At 41.3% G+C, this 24,056-nt stretch overlaps 1 protein-coding gene across 3 annotated transcripts in view; it reads left to right on the top strand.

Moving 5' to 3' along the window:
* The first annotated feature begins 4,767 nt into the window (after positions 1–4,767).
* Spen (spen family transcriptional repressor) overlaps positions 4,768–24,056 on the top strand; it is an 82,721-nt gene continuing 63,432 nt past the window's right edge. For 2 of the 3 annotated variants that reach the window (XM_078025369.1, XM_078025370.1), the window contains exon 1: positions 4,768–5,174. In XM_078025369.1, the coding sequence (XP_077881495.1) occupies positions 5,092–5,174 (83 nt within the window). In that variant the 5' untranslated portion in view covers positions 4,768–5,091. The remainder of the gene's footprint in view (positions 5,175–24,056) is intronic. The other variant, XM_078025371.1, reaches the window with a different exon arrangement.

Raw genomic sequence — 24,056 nt, forward strand, 5'->3', positions numbered from 1 at the left:
GCTTCCAATACGCATGACTGAACTCTTTGAGCATGTCTAGCATGCTAAATACAGCAGCTTCTCAGTGTGAAAATAAGACTTGATTAAAAACAAATCTATTTTAATTCCCCTTTGCAAATGGTTCTGTTTTAATGTTACCTTTCTGAATTCTCCTTAATATTCAAATGAGGAAATTCACTTTCTGATCATTATCATAGATAAATTAGTCTACTTTTTGATCTTTTTCAATGAGCATTAATTATTAATTAAGATAAAAAGTCATCAGAGAATAATAGAGTGGGTTGCTTTTCTATTTGTCTCCCCCCTTTTTTCCTTTCTATTGAAAACACAAAGTTACATGCTTTTGAAGAAATATTTACATGCCCCTGTAAATATTTGTAACAAGGATAGAAATGAAGACAAGCTTTCCTAGTGTTTTCTTGATGCATTGCCAGCAAAAAAGAAAAGCACTGAGAAAATCAAATACTTGATTTGTGGCTATGCAAAGGGTAGTTTGTTATTATTGGGAACTTTTGCAATAGAAAGGTCAGCAAAAAAAAAAGGAACTATTGAAGTACTCTGCTTTTTACATGGGGAAACAACACTGCTTGGTATAATCAAGAATTACATTTAAAAATTTTTAATATTTTTTAGTCATTGATGGACCTTTATTTAATTTATTTATTTGTATGTGGTGCTGAGAATTGAACTCAGGGCCTCACACATGCCAGGAAAGCACTCTGCCTCTGAGCCACCACCCCAGCCCCAGCCATCATCCCAGCCCCTTTAAAATGTTGATAAGTATGTTGGTTTATATATATATATGTGTGTGTATGTATATGTGTGTGTGTGTATAATATATGTCACTTTTTGACGGGGTACTAGGGATTAAACCCTGGGGTACTTAACTACTGGGCCATATACCCAGCCTTTTTTTTTTTTTTTTTTAATATTTTGACAGCTAAGTTGCTTAGGACCTTGCTAAATTGCTGAAACTGGTCTTGACCTTGATATCCTCCAGCCTCAGCCTCCCAAGCCTCACTTTGCCTGGCCACTTTTTTTTTTTTTTTAAATGACTTTCCACTATTTGCTCAGGCTGGTTTTAAACACCTAAGCTCAATTAATCCTAGTCATCCTCCTGTCTCAGCTTCGAAAGTAGCTGGGACTCCCCAGGTAGACCACATCCCTCAGTTCATGTTGCTTTTTATTTTCAGGTAATGTCTCCTTATTCTTGTGCTATGGAGAAAGTAGTATAAATACACCTTAATTGCTTTTTATTTTTGTCTTACCTATTCTTTTTTTTTAAAAAAAATATTTATTTTTTAGTTATAGGTGGATACAATATCTTTATTTTATGTTTATGTGGTGCTGAGGATTGAACTCAGTGCCTCATGCATCTTAGGTAATTACTCTACCTCTGAGCCACAACCCCAGCATTGCTGCATAGTTACAAAATATTACATTTATCTGTTATTTATTTTTCTATTCTTTCTCCTAATGATTTTGCTTTCAAAAGAACTTTACATTTTTTTATATTGTTTTTTGGATCCTCTTGCCAGTTGCCCCTTTTAATGCCTCTTTTGCTCTTCATGGCAACACTTTGGTCTTTCCCAAGTGGTTTCAACAAATTCAGAGTTTTGGCAAGTACTCTACATTTAAATGAGTAATTTGCAATGTATTTTAAAATGTGTCTCCTATTGCACAGTGGTACAAGCCTGTAATCCCAGTGGCTCAGAGGCTGAGGCAGGAGGAGCATGAGTGCAAAGCCAGCCTCAGCAATTTAGCAAGGCCCTAAGTAACTTAGCAAGACCCTGTCTCAAAAAAAAAGGGGGGGGGGCTGGCTATGAGACTTAGTGGTTGAGCACCCCTGGATTTAATTTCTAGTACTTAAGTACTTATAAATAAATAAAATGTGCCTCAACCTCTGAGTGCTTGAAATCCAGGCATTGTGAAAATTATGAATTTCAGTGCAGATTACTAAATACAGCCATTTAGTGTGCTGGTTTGAATTTCCTTTTGAGATAGTTATAACAGAAACGACCAAATGTAAATGGCCAACCCTACATCTTAATGTAGGTTGATATGTTTTTACTGTTGTGCCCATGTGTAGTACTGGGGACTGAACTCAGGGCTTTCGAAGCTAGGCAAGTACTCTACATTCCCAGCCCCCTACCCTTTTCTAAAAATTTGAGACAGTTTCTCTAAATTGTCCAGACTGGCCTTGAATTTGGGATGCTCCTGCTTCAGCTTCCCTAGTAGCTATTTCGTTTAATGACTTTGGTTTGCAATGAAGACAACAAAGACTTCTATGGTGGCAATAGACACTTTAATTTATGAATGTGTGACATTTTGTTTACAGTTACTAAGCTCCCCCCCCAACTTTTCTAACTTCTTTGTTTGCTTATTCCTTTTACTTAAGTTTCCAAAACAGTCAAAGAAAAAAAAAATTACAAGGGCAGGAAATAGTCACAGTGGTGCATACTTGTAATTCCAGCAAGTGGAAAGCTGAGGCAGGAGGATCCAAGTTGAAGGACAGTGTTGGCAATTTAGGGAGATTCTGTCTCAAAATAAAAAATAAAAATGGCCAGGAAAAAAAGAAAGAAAAGAATGTTGAAATAGAAAATGTAAAATTAAACTAACTGGAAAGTGGCATAGAAAGTAAACCAGTAAATTAATCAGTAGCTTAGAATCCGAAAATCTTTTTTTTCTTTTTTTTTAAAGAGAGAGAATTTATTTTTTAGTTTTCAGCAGACACAACATCTTTGTTTGTATGTGGTGCTGAGGATCAAACCTGGGCCAAACGCATGCCAGGCGAGCGCGCTACCGCTTGAGTCACATCCCTAGCCCCAAGAATCTGAAAATCTTAACAGTCAAAATTTCAAAAATCAGCCAGGCATAGCGGCTAATGTCTATAATTCTAGCTAGTCAGGAAGCTGAAGGAGGAGTATCGAACGTGTGGGGTCAAGCCTCCACAGTTTAGAAAGGCCCTTTCTCAAAATTAAACCCAGAAAGGGCTAAAGATGTACTCATGGCACAGCCTAGAATATTTGAGGCCCTAAGTTGAATTCTCAGTATGTCAAAAACATTTTAAAATTCTGAAATCACATATACTATGATTGTTGCAACTGTGTGATATAGGACTTGCTTAGCCTGAACGCCCTGAAAGAGGAAAGAGAGATAATTTCAGTTGATAGGACCTGCTGAGATCAAGTTTATTAAATTCAGTATAGACAAGCTCAATACAAGAAAGTTTAATGTAGGCTGGAGTTGTAGCTCAGTGGTAGAGCAAGTGTCTCACAAGTGTGAGGCACTTGGGGTTCCATACTAGCACCACATAAAAACAAAGGTATTGAGTCCATATACAACTAAAAAAACTGAAAAAAATTTAAGGTGACCCAAGTAACTTTATACTATGAATTACTCATTACAATATTTATGCTATATGACAGACAAGCAAATAAAAACGAAATGAATTTGGAGCTTTATCCTCTGTGGAACAAAATATTATGCACAAGTGATTCCAGACACTGGTGCAGTTGGTTTTAGTGACTATTTTCTAATTCAAAATACTACAGAGCTTGAAAATAAGTCGGCTTGCATTTTTCAAACTTTTATTTATTTTTTTGTTACTGGGGATTGAACCCGGGGCCTCTACCACTGAGCCACACCCCAACTCTTTTTTTCTTTCTTTCTTGTTTTTGTGGTGCTGGGGATTGAACTCAGGGTCTTGTGCATGTAAGGAAAGCACTCTACCAACTGAGCTATATCCCCACCCCTTCTTTTTCTTTCTTTCTTTCTTTTTTTTTTTTTTGAGACAGGGTCTCGCTAAATTGCTGAGACTGGCCTCAAACTCGCCATCCTCCTGCCTCAGCCTCCTGACTCACTGGTATTACAGGCATGCGCCACTGTGACCTAGTACTTGAGACAATGAATGAGACCAAATATCTAAAATTTGGCTTTGTTTTGAATAACCAATAAAAAAAATAAAATTTGGCTTTTATCTGAAGCACCATCCTTCTGTTGCTGTTCTAATGAACTCGGTTTTTCGGTATGCAGTACAGTTGCCTTAACTTGGTGGGTGTTCCGCAGGTTTCTGTAACCCGGTCTTTTTAAAATAAAAGTCCAACTGCAGATTTCAAAAGTCCCTAGCCCGAACGAGGCCGGAGGTCCAATCCTCTCCTCTATGGTGTTAAAGGACCGCAAATCCTCCGGAGGGGAGGCTCAGACTCCGCCGCCTCTTTCGGCTCTACTGCCTGCGCGCCCAGTGGCAGCAAGGCTCCTTGCAAAGGTTTCGCAAGGTGCTGTCTACGCAGCGGCTTAGGTTACAGCCCGGTTCCGCGAGGGCCGGGTTTCCGCGGCCGTCACTGCGCAGCCAGCGGTGGGAAGGGCGGCCTAATTCCAGCCACTTTCCCAAGCAGGCGGGGACCAAGCGCCCGGAAGAGGCAGGGGCTGGCGGCCGCTTCCCGCAGCCGCCTCTCCTCCGAGTCCTCTCCTTTCCTTCCCCAGGCCGGCGCCAGGGCCGTCTGCTCGCGGTGCTGGAGGGCGCCGGGGCAGCACTGAGCCCGCCGCGTCCCGGGGCCGGCGCGCGAGCAGGACTCCCGGCGCCGTCCCTCCCTTCCCCGCCCGGCGCCGCGCGCCTGCGCGCAGGCTGTGAGGAACTCGGCGTCCCGGCCTCCGCGAGCCGGCGGACGCGCGCGCACCCGCGGCGAGGGGGCGGCGGCCAGGCGGCGGGAGGCGGGCCGCGCGCGCCGGTGGGAAGCGTCCGGCAGCCACAGCGCCAGCTCCGTCGTAGTCGCTGCCGCCCGGGTCCCGCTTGCCCCTCCTCCCGCTCCCCCCGCCCGCCGCCGCCCGCGCGCATGCGCCGCCGGAGCGCGAGGGTCGGCTTCGGGTGTGTGGTGGCGGCAGAGCGGAGCTGCGAGGCCCGAGAGTCAGAACCTGGGGGAGAGGGATGGTCTCTGCACCCGGGGGAGCCGGAGGAGCCGCCGCCGCTGCCGACGCCACCGCCGCAGCCGCCGCCGCCGCCGCCCCGGCGCCCGCCTCCCGGCGCTGACGGCCTCGTACGAAGCCGGCGAGGGGGAGCCAGCCACCGCGGTCGCCGGCACGCCGCCCAGCATGGTCCGGGAAACCAGGCACCTCTGGGTGGGCAACTTACCGGAGAACGTGCGGGAGGAGAAGATCATCGAGCATTTCAAACGGTGAGTGACACGAGGCCCCGGGCCGCGCTCGCTCCTCGGGCGCCGCTGCCCGACCGGCCCGTTGCCGGCCCCTCCCCGTGCGCGGAACTGGTGAGCAGGACCCCGGCCAGACCCGCGGCGGGTGCGGGCAGCGCGCGCTGTCCCCGGCCGCTCGGCCCCTTCGCGGCGTTGGGCCTCGGGCCTCCGCGGAGCGGGGCCGCCGCCTCCCCGCCGAGGGGAGCAGGCCGGGTGCCCTCGCGTCCGCGGAGGAGCGGCGCTGTCGCCGAGCTCGCCCGCGGGGTCGCGTCCTTGCGCCCGGCTCCGGGGCTGCTAGTGGCCGCGGCCGGGCGGGAACCCGAGGCCGCCCGACCGCCGCGGCGCCCCGTGTCCCGCAGCAACTCCCGCTCCTCGCGCTCGAGATGTCTGGCTTGGAGAGGGAGGGCTGCGCGGAAACCCAAGCCCCGGTGGGTACCGCGGGGCTCCCTGGAGGTGGGAGAGGTCCCGGGGACTTCGCGGAGGGTTGCGCCTGGAAACCAGCGGAGCGGGCAAGTGGTTTCGCGTTTTGCGGGCTCGGCGCAGGAGGCTGCCCGAAGTTGGGCTGCGGCGCCTCTGGACGCCCTCGCCCCGCGCCCGGCCTCCCTCCGGGGCTTGGGTGGCGGACCCAGCGTCCGGGCGCCGGCCGGGAAGGCAAGGCGGGCATCTCCCGCGCCGCCACGGCCCTGTGACCCAGCGGCCTTTCGAGTAGCCCTGTCCCCACCCCCGAATTCGTCAATCTAGTGATTCAAAGGCGCCGGCCTTTCAGGGTTAGATGTAATGGTTTCCACCTTCCCGAACGTTTTGTCTGGAAATGTAGGACTGGGTGCTGCTCTTGGTGCACCTTACTTTTCAGTAGCGCTTGGCGCTTGTTTTCTTTGTGGAGTGCATGTGTGCTGTCACTGGGGGGAGGCCGCGGTGGGGACTACTACTTAAAATGACGAGGTGCTGGGACTGGGTGCACTCAGAGGAGGACCGCCGCAGAGCTGCGGCCGTCTGGGAGGTTGCTGTCCCTGCCGGTCTTCAGGACCCTGAGGGGCTCCGAGTCTGGTTCGCTCCTAATTCAGTTCCTCTTACTATCTAGCGAGAGAGGGAAATTATGGGGCGTCCTTATTAGTGAGTCACCATGGGAAAAATAGGTTGCGTCGCTCGTTCCGGAGCCGCTTGGATAAGGAAATGGAAGCAGCGGCGGCGGAGCTCCTCTTTCAGATGGAGGATCATTGATTGTGTTGGCGGTTACTGTTACCGGGGTATTAAATCGCCGCTGGGGCGCGCGTGTGCGCGTGTCCGCGTGTGAAAAGGACCGGGCGCGCAGAGGCCATTCATAACCTGCTGAGCCGTCCCCGGCAGGCCTGGGGGAGGTGCGCGCTCCCCGGGACTCCCGGTGTTTACTACGTGGTGCCTGAGAGACCGGCGAGGGGGAGGTCGGAGGAGAAACTCGCCTCGGTGCCCTGGGACGAGCGGAGGCTGCGGGCTGAGGCGGGTAGCAGATGGGAACTTTCCTGGTGCTGCTCCACCCCTTTCCCGCCCCCGCCTCCGTTATCGTCAGTGTTTTGGTGGAAAAATCATTTAGGTGCAGATTATGGGAGTGGAAAACTGCTGAGAAGGGCTCCCTTTAATCTCCGGGTGCACTTTCCCTGTGGGTCTCTGCACCGGAGATTCGTAGCACCGACGTGCAGACACGTGCATTGCAGCATTCGCTCTGCTCCTGTTAAGAGCCCGACGTGTCATTCCGTATTAGGCAGAGTTCAGAGACATTGCATGCCTCTGGCGGGGAGTTTGACCCCTCTGCAAGATGAGAGGGGGTAGGGAGAGGACCGAGGAAGTGGTCCCAGGCGGTTCTGGAAGGGCTTTAAGTGGATGGCGCTGCGGTCCGGCTCGTGTGAATGACTTTCTAAAATGGCGGCCAGGACCCACTTTATGTGGGAATCGGCAGAGCAGAGCGCAGAATGCACAGAGGGAGGCGGCGGGGCTGCCTCGGAGAGCTTGGCGGTGTTCAGTGCTCACGGCTGCGTTGGAGAGGAAGGTCTGCCTATTGTGCACCAAAACAGATGCTACTGACAGAAGCAGGTTTTATTTTAAAATAAAGCAGACTGTGTCTCTGAAACTCCTTTATTTTAAAGGCGATTTTTAGAAATTTTAAATGAATTTATCTCATTTGAATAGGCAGTACTTTTTAATGGTTTCAGCGAGTATAAAAAGGTACATAGGAGACAAATCTCCCCTTCACCCTTGACCCCGGAATTCCCGGTTCTCATACCTCCCGCCCCGCAAACAGGTAATCTCTATTTCTGGTTTCTTGTTTATCTTTCTGCGCCTACAAGAAGTGTTCTCCATGATCCTGCTGTGGAGCTAAAAGGACCAACCAGCCTTTTATTCCTTTTGTAGAATGTTTTGTAAAATGTGTGACTCCTACGGGAGGGAAAACGAAATCTGAATAATTTTAAATAAAAGGGATGAAAGGTAGTTATACCAGAATGATGGCTCTACAAGAAAATTTAATGATATTCTCCTCTGGAGTCCAGTAGACATCAGAATGAGAAAAACCATGCAATACCTATGTCAAAACTAAAGCTTGGGGTAATAGCTCAGTAGTAAAGCACTTGCCTAGCGTGTGTGAGGTTCTGGGTTCAGTTCCCAGTACCGAAAAAACAAAACAACGCCCCCCATGGAAGGAAAAAAAAAAAGAGAAAGAAAGGAAAAAAAAAAAAACACAAACCTGACGCCTAAGTGCCTGCTTCTGCCCTTTTCCCTAGCCGATTGCAACATTAACTAATAACTGTTTTACAGGATTAAGAGGTGTACACTGGGAATACATTATATAAAACGTTTTCAAGATGAATGTTCTCTTAACAGTGACTAGGCTTTTGTATCTGGATTAAAAAGTATTTGGATTAAAAAAAGAACTAAACCAGACAGTACTGGAGGCAGGACAGTTTAGACACATTTGGGGGTGGGATGGGGTGGTATCGAGTCATATTTTCTTTTTCCAATTTATATTTTAATCAGTGTTTTTGGTGGACAATAGATTGAGGGAAGGATGCCGATTTGGCTTTTTTCCCTCTGTGCCAAAGAAAGACCAAACCCTTAGAACATAAGAGCAATTTTCAAAATTTGGCTTTACCTTCGTGCATAATAATAAATCTATTGTGTTCATTCTCTTTATAGCTTTCCATATGTTGAATTAAAAAAAAATTAAGCAAGGACTATTTTTTGAATCAGGTTTTAGTTAACAAAGATTCATTACAGGGGCACAATGGAGAAAGTCCTTTCCTTTGTATCTTGGCTGGGTTGAAGGGGGAAGGGAGGAATTACACAACAATTGGTTGCTGTCTTTTAGTTGTAAGAGAGAGGTGTGTGCAAAGGCCAGCCTTGAATTAGAAAGAAGGAATGAATAGAACCCTTGAAAGATTTTGTTAAAAATTATGCCTTATTTTCAGATTAGGTTCTTTCCATTCACCTCCCACTGGCTTGTTTTAGTCATAAATTAAATGTTACTCTAAGATTGGGTGAGGTAAATCTTCATTCTTGAAAATTTGTCAAGAATTAGACCCATTTAAATATGCTTTATTTTTGGCAATTTAAATGTTTTATCAGGCTGGGTACTGTAGTATATGCCTGTAACCCCAGCAACTTCAGAGGCTGAGGCAGGAGGATCAGAAGTCTGAGGCTGGACAATTTAGCCAGATCCTGACTCAAAAAATTGCAGGGTGGGGCAAGTAGGGACTTAGCTCAGTAGTAGAGCATCCCTGGAATTAATCCTCAGTACTTCTAAGAGGGGAAAAAAGGAATTTCATCACAATATTTTTTCCCCGAGTTTAAATAGTTGGAATAAATGTTACGTATGTTCAAATATCTTTACTTCTTGGACACATATAAAATAATAAGGAAGAGTTTCCTTGTCCTTTATAGCAAGAGATATTTTTAGGCTTAAACAAATTTTACTTATCATAGCCTACATCATTGCTGCATTCAAGACCAGATGGTTTCTATGAGATGACCTCTGATTTTGAATATTATGATTTTGAATATCTATTTTCATGATAGACTTTTGCATATTTTAAAATAACACACACAAAAAAATCAGTTATGCAGGGAGTTAATCACCACTCAGGAGGCTGAGGCAGGAGTATCCCAATTTCAAGGCCAATCTCAGCAGTTCAGCAAGGTCCCAAGCAACTTAGCAAACCCTGTCTCAAAATTAAAAAAATAAATAAATAAACATTGATGGGCATGTAGCTCAGTGATAAAGCACCTCTGGATTAAATTCCCAGTATAAAGAAGGAAAAAAAAAGTGACATTGGAAGACAGTTTAGGCCTCATTGCAAGGAAGAGTGATGGCATTCAATTTGTGTAGCAGGTAACATTTCCAGACACCTTTGTTGTAAATTCTTGATTACTTGGGATTGTGTTGTTTGATATGTTTATGAAATATTTCAGGCTTGATTTATGAAACATTTTAAATTCCATGAACACTAATGTTTTGGGAAAATTTACACAGAAGTATAAACATAGTAGTGATGTGAGTGAAGGCTTTTCTAAATGTTCTTTCAAGTCATTTTCCCCTTAGTTAGAAGGGTTGTTTTTTAACTTTCTTTTTTGGCAGTGATAGGTATGGAACCTGGGACTATGAATATACTAAGCAAATGCTCTGTTCTTAAACTGTATCCCAGCATTGTTGCTTACATTTGAAAAATGTGGAAACCAAATGTTAATTATTTTATTAGAAGCCATGTAATTTATGAGTGATATCTAGCTGGTTTTTAGTGTGTGGAAATATGCTTTGCAGTGAAGAGATGTTCTTGGTAAAAAACATTCCAATATTCAGATTGTCCCCATGCATGGGTCCTTGACTGCCAAGTTGAAAATAACGCAGTGGAATAACTGAAAAAAACTACAGTGGAATAACTGTATAAAATCCTAACTTTAAATTTAGCGACTCTTTGGATTTAATTGCTTAAGATTTAATTTTGAGTATAGAAACGAATAGAACTGTAGTATGTTTAAGGATTTTTATTATATAAGAAACTGCTCAAATCTTTATAGTTTTGGAATATGTGTAGGAAAATTCAAACAGAAAACACTATTTCTTCACCTGTGTAGCTAATACTAGATACTACTCCAACTTCAAGTGTGTGTGTGTGTGTGTGTGTGTGTGTGTGTGTGTGTGTTGCTGGGGATTGAATCCAGGGCCTTGTGCATGCAAGGCAAGCACTCTACCAACTGAACTATATCCCCAGCCTCTGTCTTTGTTTCTTTATATTAGTTGCTGAGAATATTGACAAACTGAAATTTCTCCAATTATACCTTGTATTGACCTTTAAGTTCTTACCATTTTAAAAAAATATTTATTTATTTTTTAGTTGTAGGCTATATCTTTACTGAGGATCGAACCCAGGGCCTCACATGTGCTAGGCAAGCACTCTACCACCGAGCCACAAACCCAGCCCTTATTTTCTGTTTTGAATCAGGGTCTTGCTCACTTGCCCAGGCAGGCCTTGATCCTCCAGCCTCAGGCTCCCAAGTAGCTAGGATTACAGGTGTGTGTTATTGTGCCAGAATGATTTATGTAATTTATAAATCAGTAAATTGTTAGGTAGCAGGCATTTTTTGATTCACCCATTCATTTTTTAAAATTATGCTCCTTTGCATTCAGGGTTATTTAAAAGTTACTTTGGGTTGAAAGAATGATGATAAAAAAATACATTATTACTTTATTATATCAGAAGGATGTTAGAATCTTTAGTGAAGACTGTTACTGCTTAGGTAAGAATTCAGGAGGAAGCACTAAACTTGAATGGGAAAGTACATATTTATGTCTTATTGACATTTAGTATTTCCTTCATATGTGGTATGGCGGGGGAACAACATGGTGTTGGTTTATAGATGTCATATATTTTATTTATTTACTTATTTATTTATTTATTTTTATTATTATTTTTAAATCTCAAGTTTTTTTATTATATATATATATTTGAGAGAGAGAGAGAATTTTTTTAATATTTATTTTTTAGTTCTCAGTGGACACAACATCTTTGTTTGTATGTGGTGCTGAGGATCGAACCCGGGCCGCACATATGGCCAAGCAAGTGCGCTACCGCTTGAGCCACATCCCCAGCCCTAGATGTCATATATTTTAAAACTGTGGGTTCACATATCTCTAGTATGTTTAAGGATTTTTATTATATAAGAAACTGCTCAAATCTTTATAGTTTTGGAATATGTGTAGGAAAATTCAAACGGAAAACACTATTTCTTCACCTGTGTAGCTAATACTAGACATTATTCCAACTTCATGAGAATTTTTCTAACCTCTCCATTTTCATGTTTGTAAATCCCTTCTCAGGCAACCAACATGGTAGTTGATTATAGGCATGCACCACTACACCCCATGCATCATTATTCATCCTCATCATGACTTGGAAAAATTATAATAACATCAGATATGCTGCTATATGCTTTTATTTGATGCAGGAATAAAAAGTGTGTATGTAGATTATGGTATCACCAGTTTTTATTTCAGATATATTAAAAAAAAAGTTCTGACTTGGAGAATTTTGAACATATAGAGAAGTAGACCAAACAGTAAAACAACTTAGCAAGACTCTCAAAATAAAAAGGGTTGGGGGTGTAGCTCAGAGGTAAAGTACCCCTGGGTTCAATCCACAGTACCTGGAGTGGGGGAACCAAAATAGTACATGAATCCCAAGAACCTATCAATCAGCCCACAACCATCAGTATATGACCTATGAGGAAAAACAAAGCAAAGGAGGGGAGTAGAGCACCCTGAGGCTTGGGATGAGAACATAATCTTAGATGTGAGAAGATGGACATTTGATATACCAGAATGAGGACCTCATTTACTTTTCTTCTTCCTGTATTATTTCAAAAGAAAAAAGAATTCAAAAAGATAGCTTAGGAACAGAACAAAAAATTCCCAGATCTCCTTCTCTGAAATTCCCCAGTTATTAACATTTTGTCACATTTGCTTTGTTTCTCTTTCCTTTTTTTTTCCTTTCCCTTTTTTGGTGGTACTGGTGATTGAACCTAGAGGCTCTCTACCACTGAGCCATACCTCTAGTCCTTTTTATTTTATTTTGAGATAGGGTCTTACTTAGTTGCTGAGGCTGGCCTCTAGCTTTCAGTCCTCCTGCCCCATCCTCCAACTAAGAACTCTACCAACTGAGCTATGTCCCCAGCCCTGCTTATTTGTTTTGATGCCCATAACATCCTAATTTTGAGCCAGCAGGGGAGCCTTTAAACTAGCTACTAGTGTAGTTGAGCATGCACCTGTAGTCCCAGGTTCTTGCAAGGCTGAAGCAGGATGATCTCTTGAACCCAGGAGTTTCAGTTTGAGGTCAGCCAGGGCAACATAGTGAGACCCTGTCATAGCCCCCATTCCTTCCAGAAAAATAAAAAGTTAGCTAGCTACTGTGTTTCCATCATTCTTCAGATACTCATTTCTGGCACAACAAAGGCTTATTTTGTACTTTCTCTGTCACTGAAACAGACATTTATTTCTGCCATTACTGCAGAGCTGAGGTGTGTTTTTTGGGTGTACATGTATATATACACATGAACATGCCTCTGTGTCATACTTTAAAACTGTGGGCTCACAGATGTTACAATATGTGAATATATTTTTTTAATATTTTATTTTATTTTTTTATTTTTCGGCGGACACAACATCTTTGTTGGTATGTGGTGCTGAGGATCGAACCTGGGCTGCACGCATGCCAGGCGAACGAGCTACCTCTTGAGCCACATCCCCAGCCCATGTGAATATTTTTCTAACCTCCCATTTCATATTTGTAAATTCCTTCTCAGACAAGAAACCTGATTTCCATTATTCATGATATACTTATTTGCTCAGTTATATGTTCTATGTAGGTATATCCCAACTTAATCTGTCTCCCTTTCTTCTTCACCTCTGGTGACATTGCCTCTGTCGCCTCTGGGGGCCTCCTGTACATAACTGTTCTCTTTCTTGGAAACCAGCTGGGCAAGGCAAGGAAAGGAAGGTGGGACTGAAAGTGATTTGCCTGTTTTTGCTCTTATTTTTTCTGTAGGAGACTACTTGTGGATGGATTCAAAACTGCCAAAATGGCACTTGCTGCTGATGCCATTTTAAAGCAGATTTGGGACCACCTCATTCTTAAAATTTTAGGTTTGATTTTACTTGGATCACTGACTTTCTGTGGAATGTGAGCTCAACCACTGGATCAGTCTGAGCTCTATCATATGTGAGTCAGGGGAGAGGTGATAATGATAAAGACAGTTTCTTTTTTTCCTTTTTGGTCCTGAGGACTGAACCCAGGGGTGCTTAACAACTGAGCAACATCGCCAGCCCTTTCTTATTCTTTATTTTGAAACAGGGCCTCATTAAGTTGCTTAGGGCCTTGCTAAATTGCTGAGGCTAGCTTTGAATTTGCTGTCTCTACAGCTGCCAGGATTACAGCTGTGCCACCAGGCTCAGAGAGTTCATTTCTTAGTAATAATATTAGAAGTCCTTTTTCCCTTTATTTGGGTGTCAACCCTCACTTTGGTGTGGTATTTCACTAAAATTTTGCCCTGACTTTACCTCTTCCAAACTTTATTGACCTGAATCTTTATTTTATTTTTTTTCCCTTTTCCACCTTCACTGTTGTGGCTTCCTTAAGTAATTAAGATACCTGTTCCAGCTGTGCTGGTGGAGCTCACTTGTAATCTTAGCTACTCAAGAGGCTGAGGCAGGAGGATCTCAAATTGCAGGCCTGCCTGAGCAATTTCAAAAGACCCTGGCTAAAAATAAAATTTAAGAAGGAGCTGAGGAGCCAGGTGCAGAAGTGCAGGCCTGAAATCCCAACACCTCAAAGCCAGACTCTGCAAAAGGGAGGTGCTAAGCAACTCAGTGAGACCCTCTCTCTAAATAAGATACAAAATAGGGCTGGGGATGTGGCTTAGTAACCTAGGGCCCCGAGTTCAATCCCCAGTACCAAAAAAAAGAAAGAAAAAAAAAGAAAAGAAAAATGCTGGACAATGCAGGAGGGCCCAGGTTCAATCCTTAGTACTCTAAAATGAACACACATGTTCATTGATACAAACAAGCCAGATGTTGCATAATATGTATTTTATTATTATTACTTTTTTTTTTTTGCAGTACTGGGAATTGACCCTGGGGCTTCACACATGCTGCGCAACTGCTGTACCACTGATTTTGAGACAGGTTTTTGCTAAATTGCCCAATGTGCCCTTTAACTTGGCATCTTCCAGTCTTGGCCGCCTGAATCTCTTGGATTACAGGTGTGTGCCACCTTGCCTGGGTTTCCCTTAATTTTAAAAAATGATAAATGTGCTCTGTTACACTAATCAAAGGCATATAAAGACTTGTTCTTATAGACCTCTTTTTATCTCTTCTACCTTATTACGAAATAACAGAATTGTTTTTTAATTGTTTTTTTGGACACAGATGAATCCTTTTCAGCATAACTTTGTTTTGTCTTTCTAAAAAAGAAGGTACAAAAAAGGAACTTTTGATTACAGTTTTGAGTCTCAGGGTTGTGACCTTTGATTGCCTTTATGTTGAATTTATTTGAAATTTGTTTAAAAAATAATTTTATGAGAAAATTCCTCAAAAAAAGTATCGTTTTTAGAGAAAGCTTTTTGTTTGAGAGCTATAACTAGGCAGGTTAAGATGTTGAGTGGAGGGCTGGGGATGCGGCTCAAGTGGTAGCGTGCTCACCTAGCATGTGTGAGGCACTGGGTTTGATTCTCAGCACCACATAAAAATAAAATGGAGATATTGTGTTCACCTAAAACTGAAAAATAAATATTAAGTTGAGTGGAGAGGTTAATATTTAATAAATTTAGGGAAGGATAATTAAGATCTTCAGGCATAGAATCTAGTAACTTAGTTTTAATTTGATGAAGTTAATTTAGTCCAAGTTTATTTATTAGTTTTATAAAAAATGTTGGAGTTGAGTAGAAAAAAGCCAAATATTTAGAGATTGAAGAGTGATGAGGAAGAACCTTATTTTCTTAACTGGAAGTAGAGGTAATTGCTCAAAATTTTAGAAAAATATTTCTAGTGAACCGCAAGTGGAGGTGCATGCCTATAATCCCAGGCACTGGGGAGGCTAAAGGCAGGAGAAGCATAAATTCAAGGGCAGCCTCAGCAATTTAGTGAGGCCCCCATGTCCAAAAAAATAAAAAGGATTGGGGATATAGCTCAGTGGTAAAACCTCAGTATTCTCCCTCCAAGTGTGTGTGTGTGTGTGTGTGTGTGTGTGTGTGTGTGTGTAAGAGATAGATATATGAAAAGAATATGGAATTTATTTATATTTTAAAAAGGTATGATCACATATTTGTCGTCTTCTATCCAAGCAATATGTTATGAAATATGGATAAATCATTAGTTTTTTCAGTGAAAACTAGACATATTCCTAAATTTTTAATTTAAAAAATTAATATTTGACTAAAATAAATAATAAGGATAGAGATTAATTTTTTTCATCAATTGTAGTGTCAGTATTGTCCTGGCAAGGCAAGTAGGAAGCCCCTTTCCAAGAGTCCTTTGCAGTTGTACTAGGGACTCTTGCTGCAGAGTTATGCTAATTTATTGTTTAGTGTCTTGACTTCTGCTACTTGAACTTTTTTTTTCCCCAACCTTCCCTTTTTTGATCAACTTGCCTTGCATATTGTTGTTTTGTCTTCATTAGTTTTTTTTGTTTACTGCTGTTAATTTAAAAAGTGGTTAATGTTGATCATGAGCATTTTATATGATCACAGAACATTTGGAGTTTTTCTCTTCAAAATTGGGTAGTGTTTGCAGTAGTACACACCTGTAATCCCAGCAGTTGGGTGGCTGAGGTAGGAGGATGGCAAGTTCTACGCCAATCTGGGTAATTTAGTAAGATCCTGCCTAAAAATAAAAAGGCCTGGGGATGTAGTTCAGTAGTAGAATGTCCCTGAATTCAGTCATACAAAACAAAACACAAAATTTAGTGATCTTTTCAAAGATTAGTTGAGACTATCCTTTTTATACTGGGCTGGGATTGTGGCTCAGCGATAGAGCAATCGCCTAGCATGGGCAGGACCTGGGTTCGATCCTCAACATCACATAAAAATAAGGGTTTTGTGTTGTATCCATTACACCTAAAAAATAAATAGTAAAAAAGTTAATTTTACTTAGTAAATGGCTTTTTATTAGATTGCTTTAGAATAGTGTATATGTGTGTATAAATAATATGCCCCCCCCACTGAAGTAATAATTCCAAAGAATTTTATCATTTAGGGCTTTACTGAAAAAAGGTGTCCTTTGCCAAGAGTTCTAGATATCAGATTTTCATGTACAGGAATCTAGGCATTCACTCTGAATTCAGAGAAACATGGGATATAGTTTTATTAGTTGAATTAAGCTTATCCTCAGTTTTTAAGTTTTTTTAACCCTTTCTAATTAAAACCAGTAGTTTCTCATACTAAAAAGTAATATGGGGCTAACTCAGTGGTAGAGCAATACCATGTATCCTATGCTAAAGATCCGGAGTTCCTGAAGGTGGGAGGATCTCAGTGACCTGCTAGTCCGAGACCAACGCGGATAAATAGAATATTTATCAGATATGTGATGAGAAACATGTAAAATGAGTATTATTTACTTTTAGAAATGAAGTTCTGATACACGCTACAAACATGGATGGACCTTGATGGGCATTCGAATTGTTTCCCTTTTTTGGAAGTGGGGAAAAGGCTTTTAAGGAAGTTGCTGTGAGCATTCTTTTTTAAAGAGAGAGAATTTTTAATATTTATTTTTTATTTTATTTTATTTTTGAAAGAGAGAGAGAGAGAGAGAATTTTTTTAAATATTTTATTTTTTTATTAGTTTTTGGTGGACACAACATCCATGTTTGTATGTGGTGGCTGAGGATCGAACCCGGGCCGCACGCATGCCAGGCGAGCGCGCTACCGCTTGAGCCACATCCCCAGCCCAAGCATTTCTGTATGTAATTTTAATGTGATCAGGTTTTAAGTTCTTTTGAGTATATACCTAGGAGTGGAATTGCTGGTTTTATGCATTAATTCTTTTTTTATTTTTTGGTTTGCTGGGGATGAATTTAGTCCTAGCACTTAAAGAGCTCTATTATGGAACTTATCTCCAGCCTCTTTGTCTAACATTTTGAGGAACTGACATGTTTTTTCCAAAGTGGCTTCCTTGTATGATGGTTTAGATGTCTCCACTTGATATTGTCTTTTTTTTTTTTTTTTTAAGTCATCCTATTAGATATGAAGTGATATCTGTGTGTGTGTGTGTGTGTGTGTGTGTGTGTGTGTGTGTGTGTACACTTACTATACTGGGAATTGAACCTAGAGGTGCTCTACCACTGAGCTGTATCCCTAACCCTTTTTATTTTTGACTTTCGATTTTGAGACAGGGTCTCACTGAGTTGCCAAGCCTGATCTGTTGCAGTCCTCCTGTCTCTGCCTCCCAAGTTACTGGGATCACAGGCCTGTGCCACCTCACCTGGCTCATTGTGGTTTTGATTTTTATTTTCCCTATGAGTTGACGATATGGATCATCTTTCATGTGTTTATTGTTCATTTGTATATCTTTGGAAAAATGTCTGTTTATATTTGTTTCCCATTTAAAAAATTGGATTGTTTTCATCATTGAGTTGTAAGAGTTTCTAATTAGATAAATAACTTGCAAATATTTTCTTCCATTCGGTGGGTTTCTGTTTATGTGCAGTACATGTCTTTGGATAGCATAAAGTCATTAACTAATTTGTTATGTAGACTGTTTGAATTTATTTAAGAGGGCTGGGGGTAAACAGTTCAGTGATAGAGCACGCACCAGAAAGAAAAAAGAAAAAAAATTTTTAGTCTTGTAGTTTTAGTCGTAGATGAACACAGTAACTTTTTATTTTTTTTTAATAGTGTGCTGAGGGTTGAACCTAGTGCCTCACACTTGCAAGCTCTTTACCGCTGAACCACAATCCCAGCCCCAGAAAAAGAAATCGTTTGACTTGCTAGATGATTGTTAAAACTTTCAAGTTTTACTTTTGACTTTGATTTGTTTTGATTGATAAGAGACATGACATTATAAATATCATTATCTTTATTTGATTATGTCCAATAATAGTAGTCTTGTGATCTAAGTATATAATTCTGAGTTAGACCTACATTTAGTATGTTGAAGTGTGTATCAGTAGTTTTAATAAAGTAGCTTTAATATCTAAAGTTATTATGTTGATGACAAATAATAGCTTTGGTTAGCTTTAAAAGATTGAGAATTGTACATGTAAAAATGGTTAAAATAACTAACTTTATTTTATCATAATAATTTTTTTACTTAAAAGATTGAGCTGTGATGGTGTAAAAACAATGTGCCCAGCTCTAATTTAATGTTAAAATACATTATTATTATTATTTTAATATTTATTTTTTAGTTTTTGGTGGACACAACATCTTTCTTTCTTTCTTTCTTTCTTTCTTTCTTTCTTTCTTTCTTTCTTTCTTTCTTTCTTTCTTTCTTTATTTATTTAAAAGAGAGAGTGAGAGAGGAGAGAGAGAGAGAATTTTTTTTTAATATTTATTTTTTAGTTCTCGGCGGACACAACATCTATGCGGTGCTTAGGATCGAACCCGGGCCGCACGCATGCCAGGCGAGCGCGCTACCGCTTGAGCCACATCCCCAGCCCCTCTTTATTTTATTTTTATGTGTGCTGAGGATCAAACCCAGCGTCCCATGTATGCCAGGTGAGCGCGCTACCTCTTGAGCCCAAAATACATTATTATTATTATTAATTTTGATACCTGGGATTGAACCCAGAGGGGCTTATGTACTGAGCCACATCCACAGCCCTTTTTTTGTATTTTATTCAGAGACAGGTTCTCACTAAGTTGCTGAGGCTGGCTTTGAATTTGTCATCCTCCTGCCTCAGTCTCCTGAGCCCCTGGAATTAACAGGGGCTAAGCTACATTATTTAAGCTGGGTGTATGGTGGCAATTGCCTATAGTCCCGCTATCTACGAAGCTAGGGGCAGCCTGGGCAGCGTAGGGAGGCCCTGTTAAAAATTTCTTGGAAGCCTGTCTTTTTGCATACTTGAAGCAATCCCAGTCTGTGAAGTAGGAAGTAAAGGTGTGGGGTTGGTGGTGTTGCTCAGTGGTTCAGTACTTGTCTAGCATGAGAAAGGCTCTGGTCTCCAGCAATGCATAAATAAATAAATAAATAAATGTCTGACACAGAGGGGAAACCAGTTTTTTGGTCTAAGTATAAAACCAAGTGGTTGATTTATATATTAGTAACTCCTTCATAAATATTTTTTGCTATAAAAAAGTAATACATGTGTTGATGTTCCTGCAGTATTCTAGATAGATTGGTTAAAATGGATACATTTATGACCTGAGTTCAAAAGAGAAACAATACTTTCTGGTGGCCCATACTTATAATCCCAGCTACTGGGGGAGGCTGAGGTAGAAAGATGGTAAATTTCAGGCCAGGTTGGGCAGTGTTTGTTTGTACTAGCTATGAACCTAGAGGCACTTAACCACTGAACCATATCCCCACCCTTTTAAAAATTCAAGTTAATTTAGAGACACGTCCTCACTGAGTTACCTGGGGCCTCACTAAGTTGCTAAGGCTGGCTTTGAACTTGGCAACTTCCTATCTTGGCCTCCTGAGCTCCTGGTATTACAAGTGTGCACCACCAAGCCCTGCCTGGGCAGTTTTAATGGGACACTGTCTCAAAATAAAAAGTAAAAAGAACTAGGGATATAGTCCCTACAGCAGAACCAAAATGAGTGAATGAATGGATGAGAAGTGATTTTGAGTTGTTCTTTTTTTTTTTTTTTCTGTGTTGAAGGTTGAATCCAGGCCTCCTTCATGGTACCCCACTGAGCTACATGCCCAGCCCTTTTAAACATTTTTTTTTTTTTTTGAGACCAGGGTCTTGCCAAACTGCCCAGGTTGGCAGTTGTCCTGCCTCAGCTTTCAGTGTAGCCTATATTATAGTAATTGGGATTGCAGGTATGCATCATTTCTCCCTTGGATCCTTTATCTTTTTTTTTTTTTTTTTGGTGTTGCTGGGAATGGAACCCAGGGCCTTGAATATGCCAGGTAAGCACCTACCACTGAACTACACCTCCAGACCCTATCATTTGCTTTCTTTTCTTTTTTTTTTTTAATATTTTTTTTAAGAGAGAGAGAAAGAGAAATAATTTTTTTTTTTAAAGAGAGAGTGAGAGAGGAGAGAGAGAGAGAGAATTTTTTTAATTCTCTCTCTCTCTAATTTATTTTTTAGTTTTTGGCGGACACAACATCTTTGTTGGTATGTGGTGCTGAGGATCGAACCCGGGCCGCACGCATGCCAGACGAGCGCGCTACCGCTTGAGCCACATCCCCAGCCCCGAAATAATTTTTAAAAAATATTTATTTTTCAATTTTCAGTGGACACAACATCTTTATTTTATGTGGTGCTGAGGATCGAAGCGCCCCGTGCATGCCAGGCGAGCATATTACCGCTTAGCCACATCCCCAGCCCTTATTTGCTTTCTAATAATGAACAATTTGATAATCATGGGATAAAAAGGTAGGAAATTGGCATTTTTAAAAAATATTTTTAGTTGTCAGTGGAGTTTATTTACTTATATGCAGTGCTGAGGATCGAACCCAGGGCCTCACACTTGCCAGGCTAGTGCTCTACACTGAGCCACAACTTCAGCCCAGAAATTGGTATTTTGATAACTTTCTTCTTTTTTTCCCCCCAGTACCAAGGATTAAACCCAGGGTGCTCTATTACTGAGCTATATCCCCAGCCCATGATAAAGTATGTAATCTCTGGAAAATGATTTACAAGTTGAGTATCCTTTATCTGAAATGCTTGAAATGAGAAGTGTTCAAGATTTTATAGTTTTTCATAGTTTATAATATTTGCATAGACTTTACCTTTTAAACAGTCCTAATCCAAAAATCCAAAATGATCAGAAATCTAAAACTTTTTGAGTGCTGAGGTGATAATCAACTTGAATTGGATTTAGGTGTGTGGTTGGCTAGGTTAATTGCATGCATCTTCAAAGAGACTTATACTCTGCTCATCACAATTCTATAACTCTTCCTTTCGTAGTAGGATTTTGAAACCTGGATAGCCTTGGAAGACAGAATCTTTTTACCTGGAAATAGAGTAGTAATGTAGGCGATGATGAAAGGCTCAGGTCTGATCCCACATCCCCACACCCATGCTGGAACTGAACCTAGCATCTTGTGCTTCCTAGGCAAGGGCTCTCCCATTGAGCTTATCCCCCAACCCCTGAGATGTGAACTCTAGAAATTAACTGGGAAATAGAGGAGTTTAGTACCAAACTTGGAATGTGTTGTTTTCTCAGTGGGGTGTAGTTTTGTTGTGTTGTTTCAAGAATGACTCAGGGAGGATTGATCTCTTTAGTAGGAGGAGTTGTGTGCAAATGAAGTATGTGGCAGTTCATTGCTATTGCTTATTAGTAGGTCAGATGCAAAAGCTGGAATTAAAATTACTCTTTGTATTCTTGTTGATAACTCTGACAAAGTTGAATGCAGTTCCTTCTGGAAAGAAGGGGTATTAAGAAAATTTATTGGGTTTTAGTTTGCTAATGATTGATGTGTAATAGATCACGCTTTGGAATTAATGGAGTAAGTTTCTTTTTCTTTTTTTTAATATTTATTTTTTAGTTTTAAGTGGACATAATATCTTTATTTTTATGTGGTGCTGAGAATCGAACCCAGTGCCTCACACATGCTAGGCGAGCGCACTACCATTTGAGCCACATCCCCAGCCCCTGGAGTAAGTTTCTTGTGAAGTTTTTGGAAACAGTTTTGGACTAGGAAGGAGTCTTTTTTTTCACTGTCAGAAAATTGAAAATTGTAAGTAAATTCTGTGAGGCTAAATGATCTTTGTTTTGCTCCTAATACATGTCAAATGCCAAGAGCATCTTTTTTTTTTTTTTCGGGGGGGGGGGTGGTGGTGATGGGGATTGGGTGGTAATAGGGATTGAACCCAGTGATATAAGTTTCTTTTCTTTTTTAAATGTGCTGGCCATCAAACCCAGTGCCTGACTTTTACTGGACAAGTGCTCTACCATTGAGCACCAACTCCAGCCCTACTGAGCTGTTTCTAGTTCTTTTAAAACTTTATTATTTTGAAACAGGGTCTTGCTAAGTTGCTGAGGCTGGCCTTGAATCTGGCCATCCTACCTCATCCTTTCAAGTCACTGGTATTACAGGAATGAAAGAATATAAGAATACAGTTGGTCCTCCTTAGCCAATCATGCACACATTGAAAATATTTGGAAAAAAATTGATTCTGTTGTGAATGCCTTATGCATTGTCATTATTCCCTAAACAATATAACCACTTTTTTGAGGGAGAAGGGGTTTTGGAGTGTGGTGGTGCTGGGGTTCCAACCCAGGACCTCACTCGTGGTAAGCATATTCTCTACCACTGAGCTACAGCCCCATCTCCCAGTATAACACATATTTACAAAGCAGCAGCATTGAATTAATTAGGCATTTAAAAGTAATTTTGAGAGATGGTTTAAAGTATATGGGAATATCTATCTATCTTTTCAGGAAGTGAGATAGGAGGATTGTTTGTGCCCAGGAATTATGGGACAGTTTGAGCAACATAGGGAGACTTTATCTCAAAAAACAAACAAAAACCTCCACAAAGTATATGGGAAGATATATGTATGTCAATATGCATATACATTACCATTTTATGTAAAAGACTTGAGCTGCTATTTGGTATCTGCCTTTGGGGTGAGTAGGGAGATATTTTGGTTCTAGAACCAATCCCCTGTGGATACCAAGGTATATCTGTACAGAATAAGTTGAAGGATGTGGATGGTAATGCTAGGGACTCACAAACGCTAAGCAAACATCTGTCACTGACTCCCCTCAACCCCAGCCATGATATAGTGTTTTGATCAGTTTAATATATTGATGGTGAATATTTTTGAGCAAATACAAACTAATTTTAGTCTAAATTTATTTGTTTCTCCCACCATGCTGGGGATTGAACCCAGAGCATTGTACATGCTAGGCAAGCACTCCACCACTGAGCTACATACCCATAGCTCCTTAGTTTAGGTTTTCTTCACCGCCCCCTCCCTTCCTCTCTTCTGCCTAGGGCTTGAAAAACTAGGAGTGCAAGCTATATCCCCTGAGTTTTTTATTCTAAGACATGTTTTGCTAAGTTGCCCAGGCTGCCTCAAAAGTTTGATCCTCATGTCTTAGTCTTTTGAGTCACTGGAATTACAGATGTGCACCACTGCCTTCTGGTTCTTGCTCATTTTTAGTTAACAAATGTCAGTAGGGGCTGGAGGTATAGTTAGTTCAGTGGTAGAGCACTTGCCCAGCATTCCTGAAATCCTGGGTTCTATACCAGTACCACACACACTACACAAAAGGTAAATGTTTCATCTTGAATAGCTGAGAAATATTTGAATATTAAAAGAAACTATTGTTTGGAAAGAGTAGTCAAAATTGGACATCACATTTACTGGCTGTGTTTTCTTGGATATAAAGATTTAAGCAGACTTTTTATTTGTTTAATTAAAAACTGAGTGTCTCCAATTTTTTTAGTATAGACATAGATTTGCAATATCCAATTAAGTTCTCTTTTGTTAAGTTTGGTATTTTGTTTCCAAAATGTGTTCTCTTATATAAAAATGATAACAATTGCTGGGCACTGTGGTGCTCACCTGTAATCCTAGCAGCTTGGGAGGCTGAGACAGGAGGATTTCGAGTTCAAAGCCAGCACCAGCAATTTAGCGAGGCCCTAAGCAACTCAGTGAGACCCTGTCTCTAAAAATGAATACAAAATAGGGCTGAGGATGTGGCTCAGTGGTTGAGTGTCCCTGAGTT

Source organism: Ictidomys tridecemlineatus, chromosome 11, assembly GCF_052094955.1.
Source record: "Ictidomys tridecemlineatus isolate mIctTri1 chromosome 11, mIctTri1.hap1, whole genome shotgun sequence".
NCBI classification, from domain to species: domain Eukaryota; kingdom Metazoa; phylum Chordata; class Mammalia; order Rodentia; family Sciuridae; genus Ictidomys; species Ictidomys tridecemlineatus.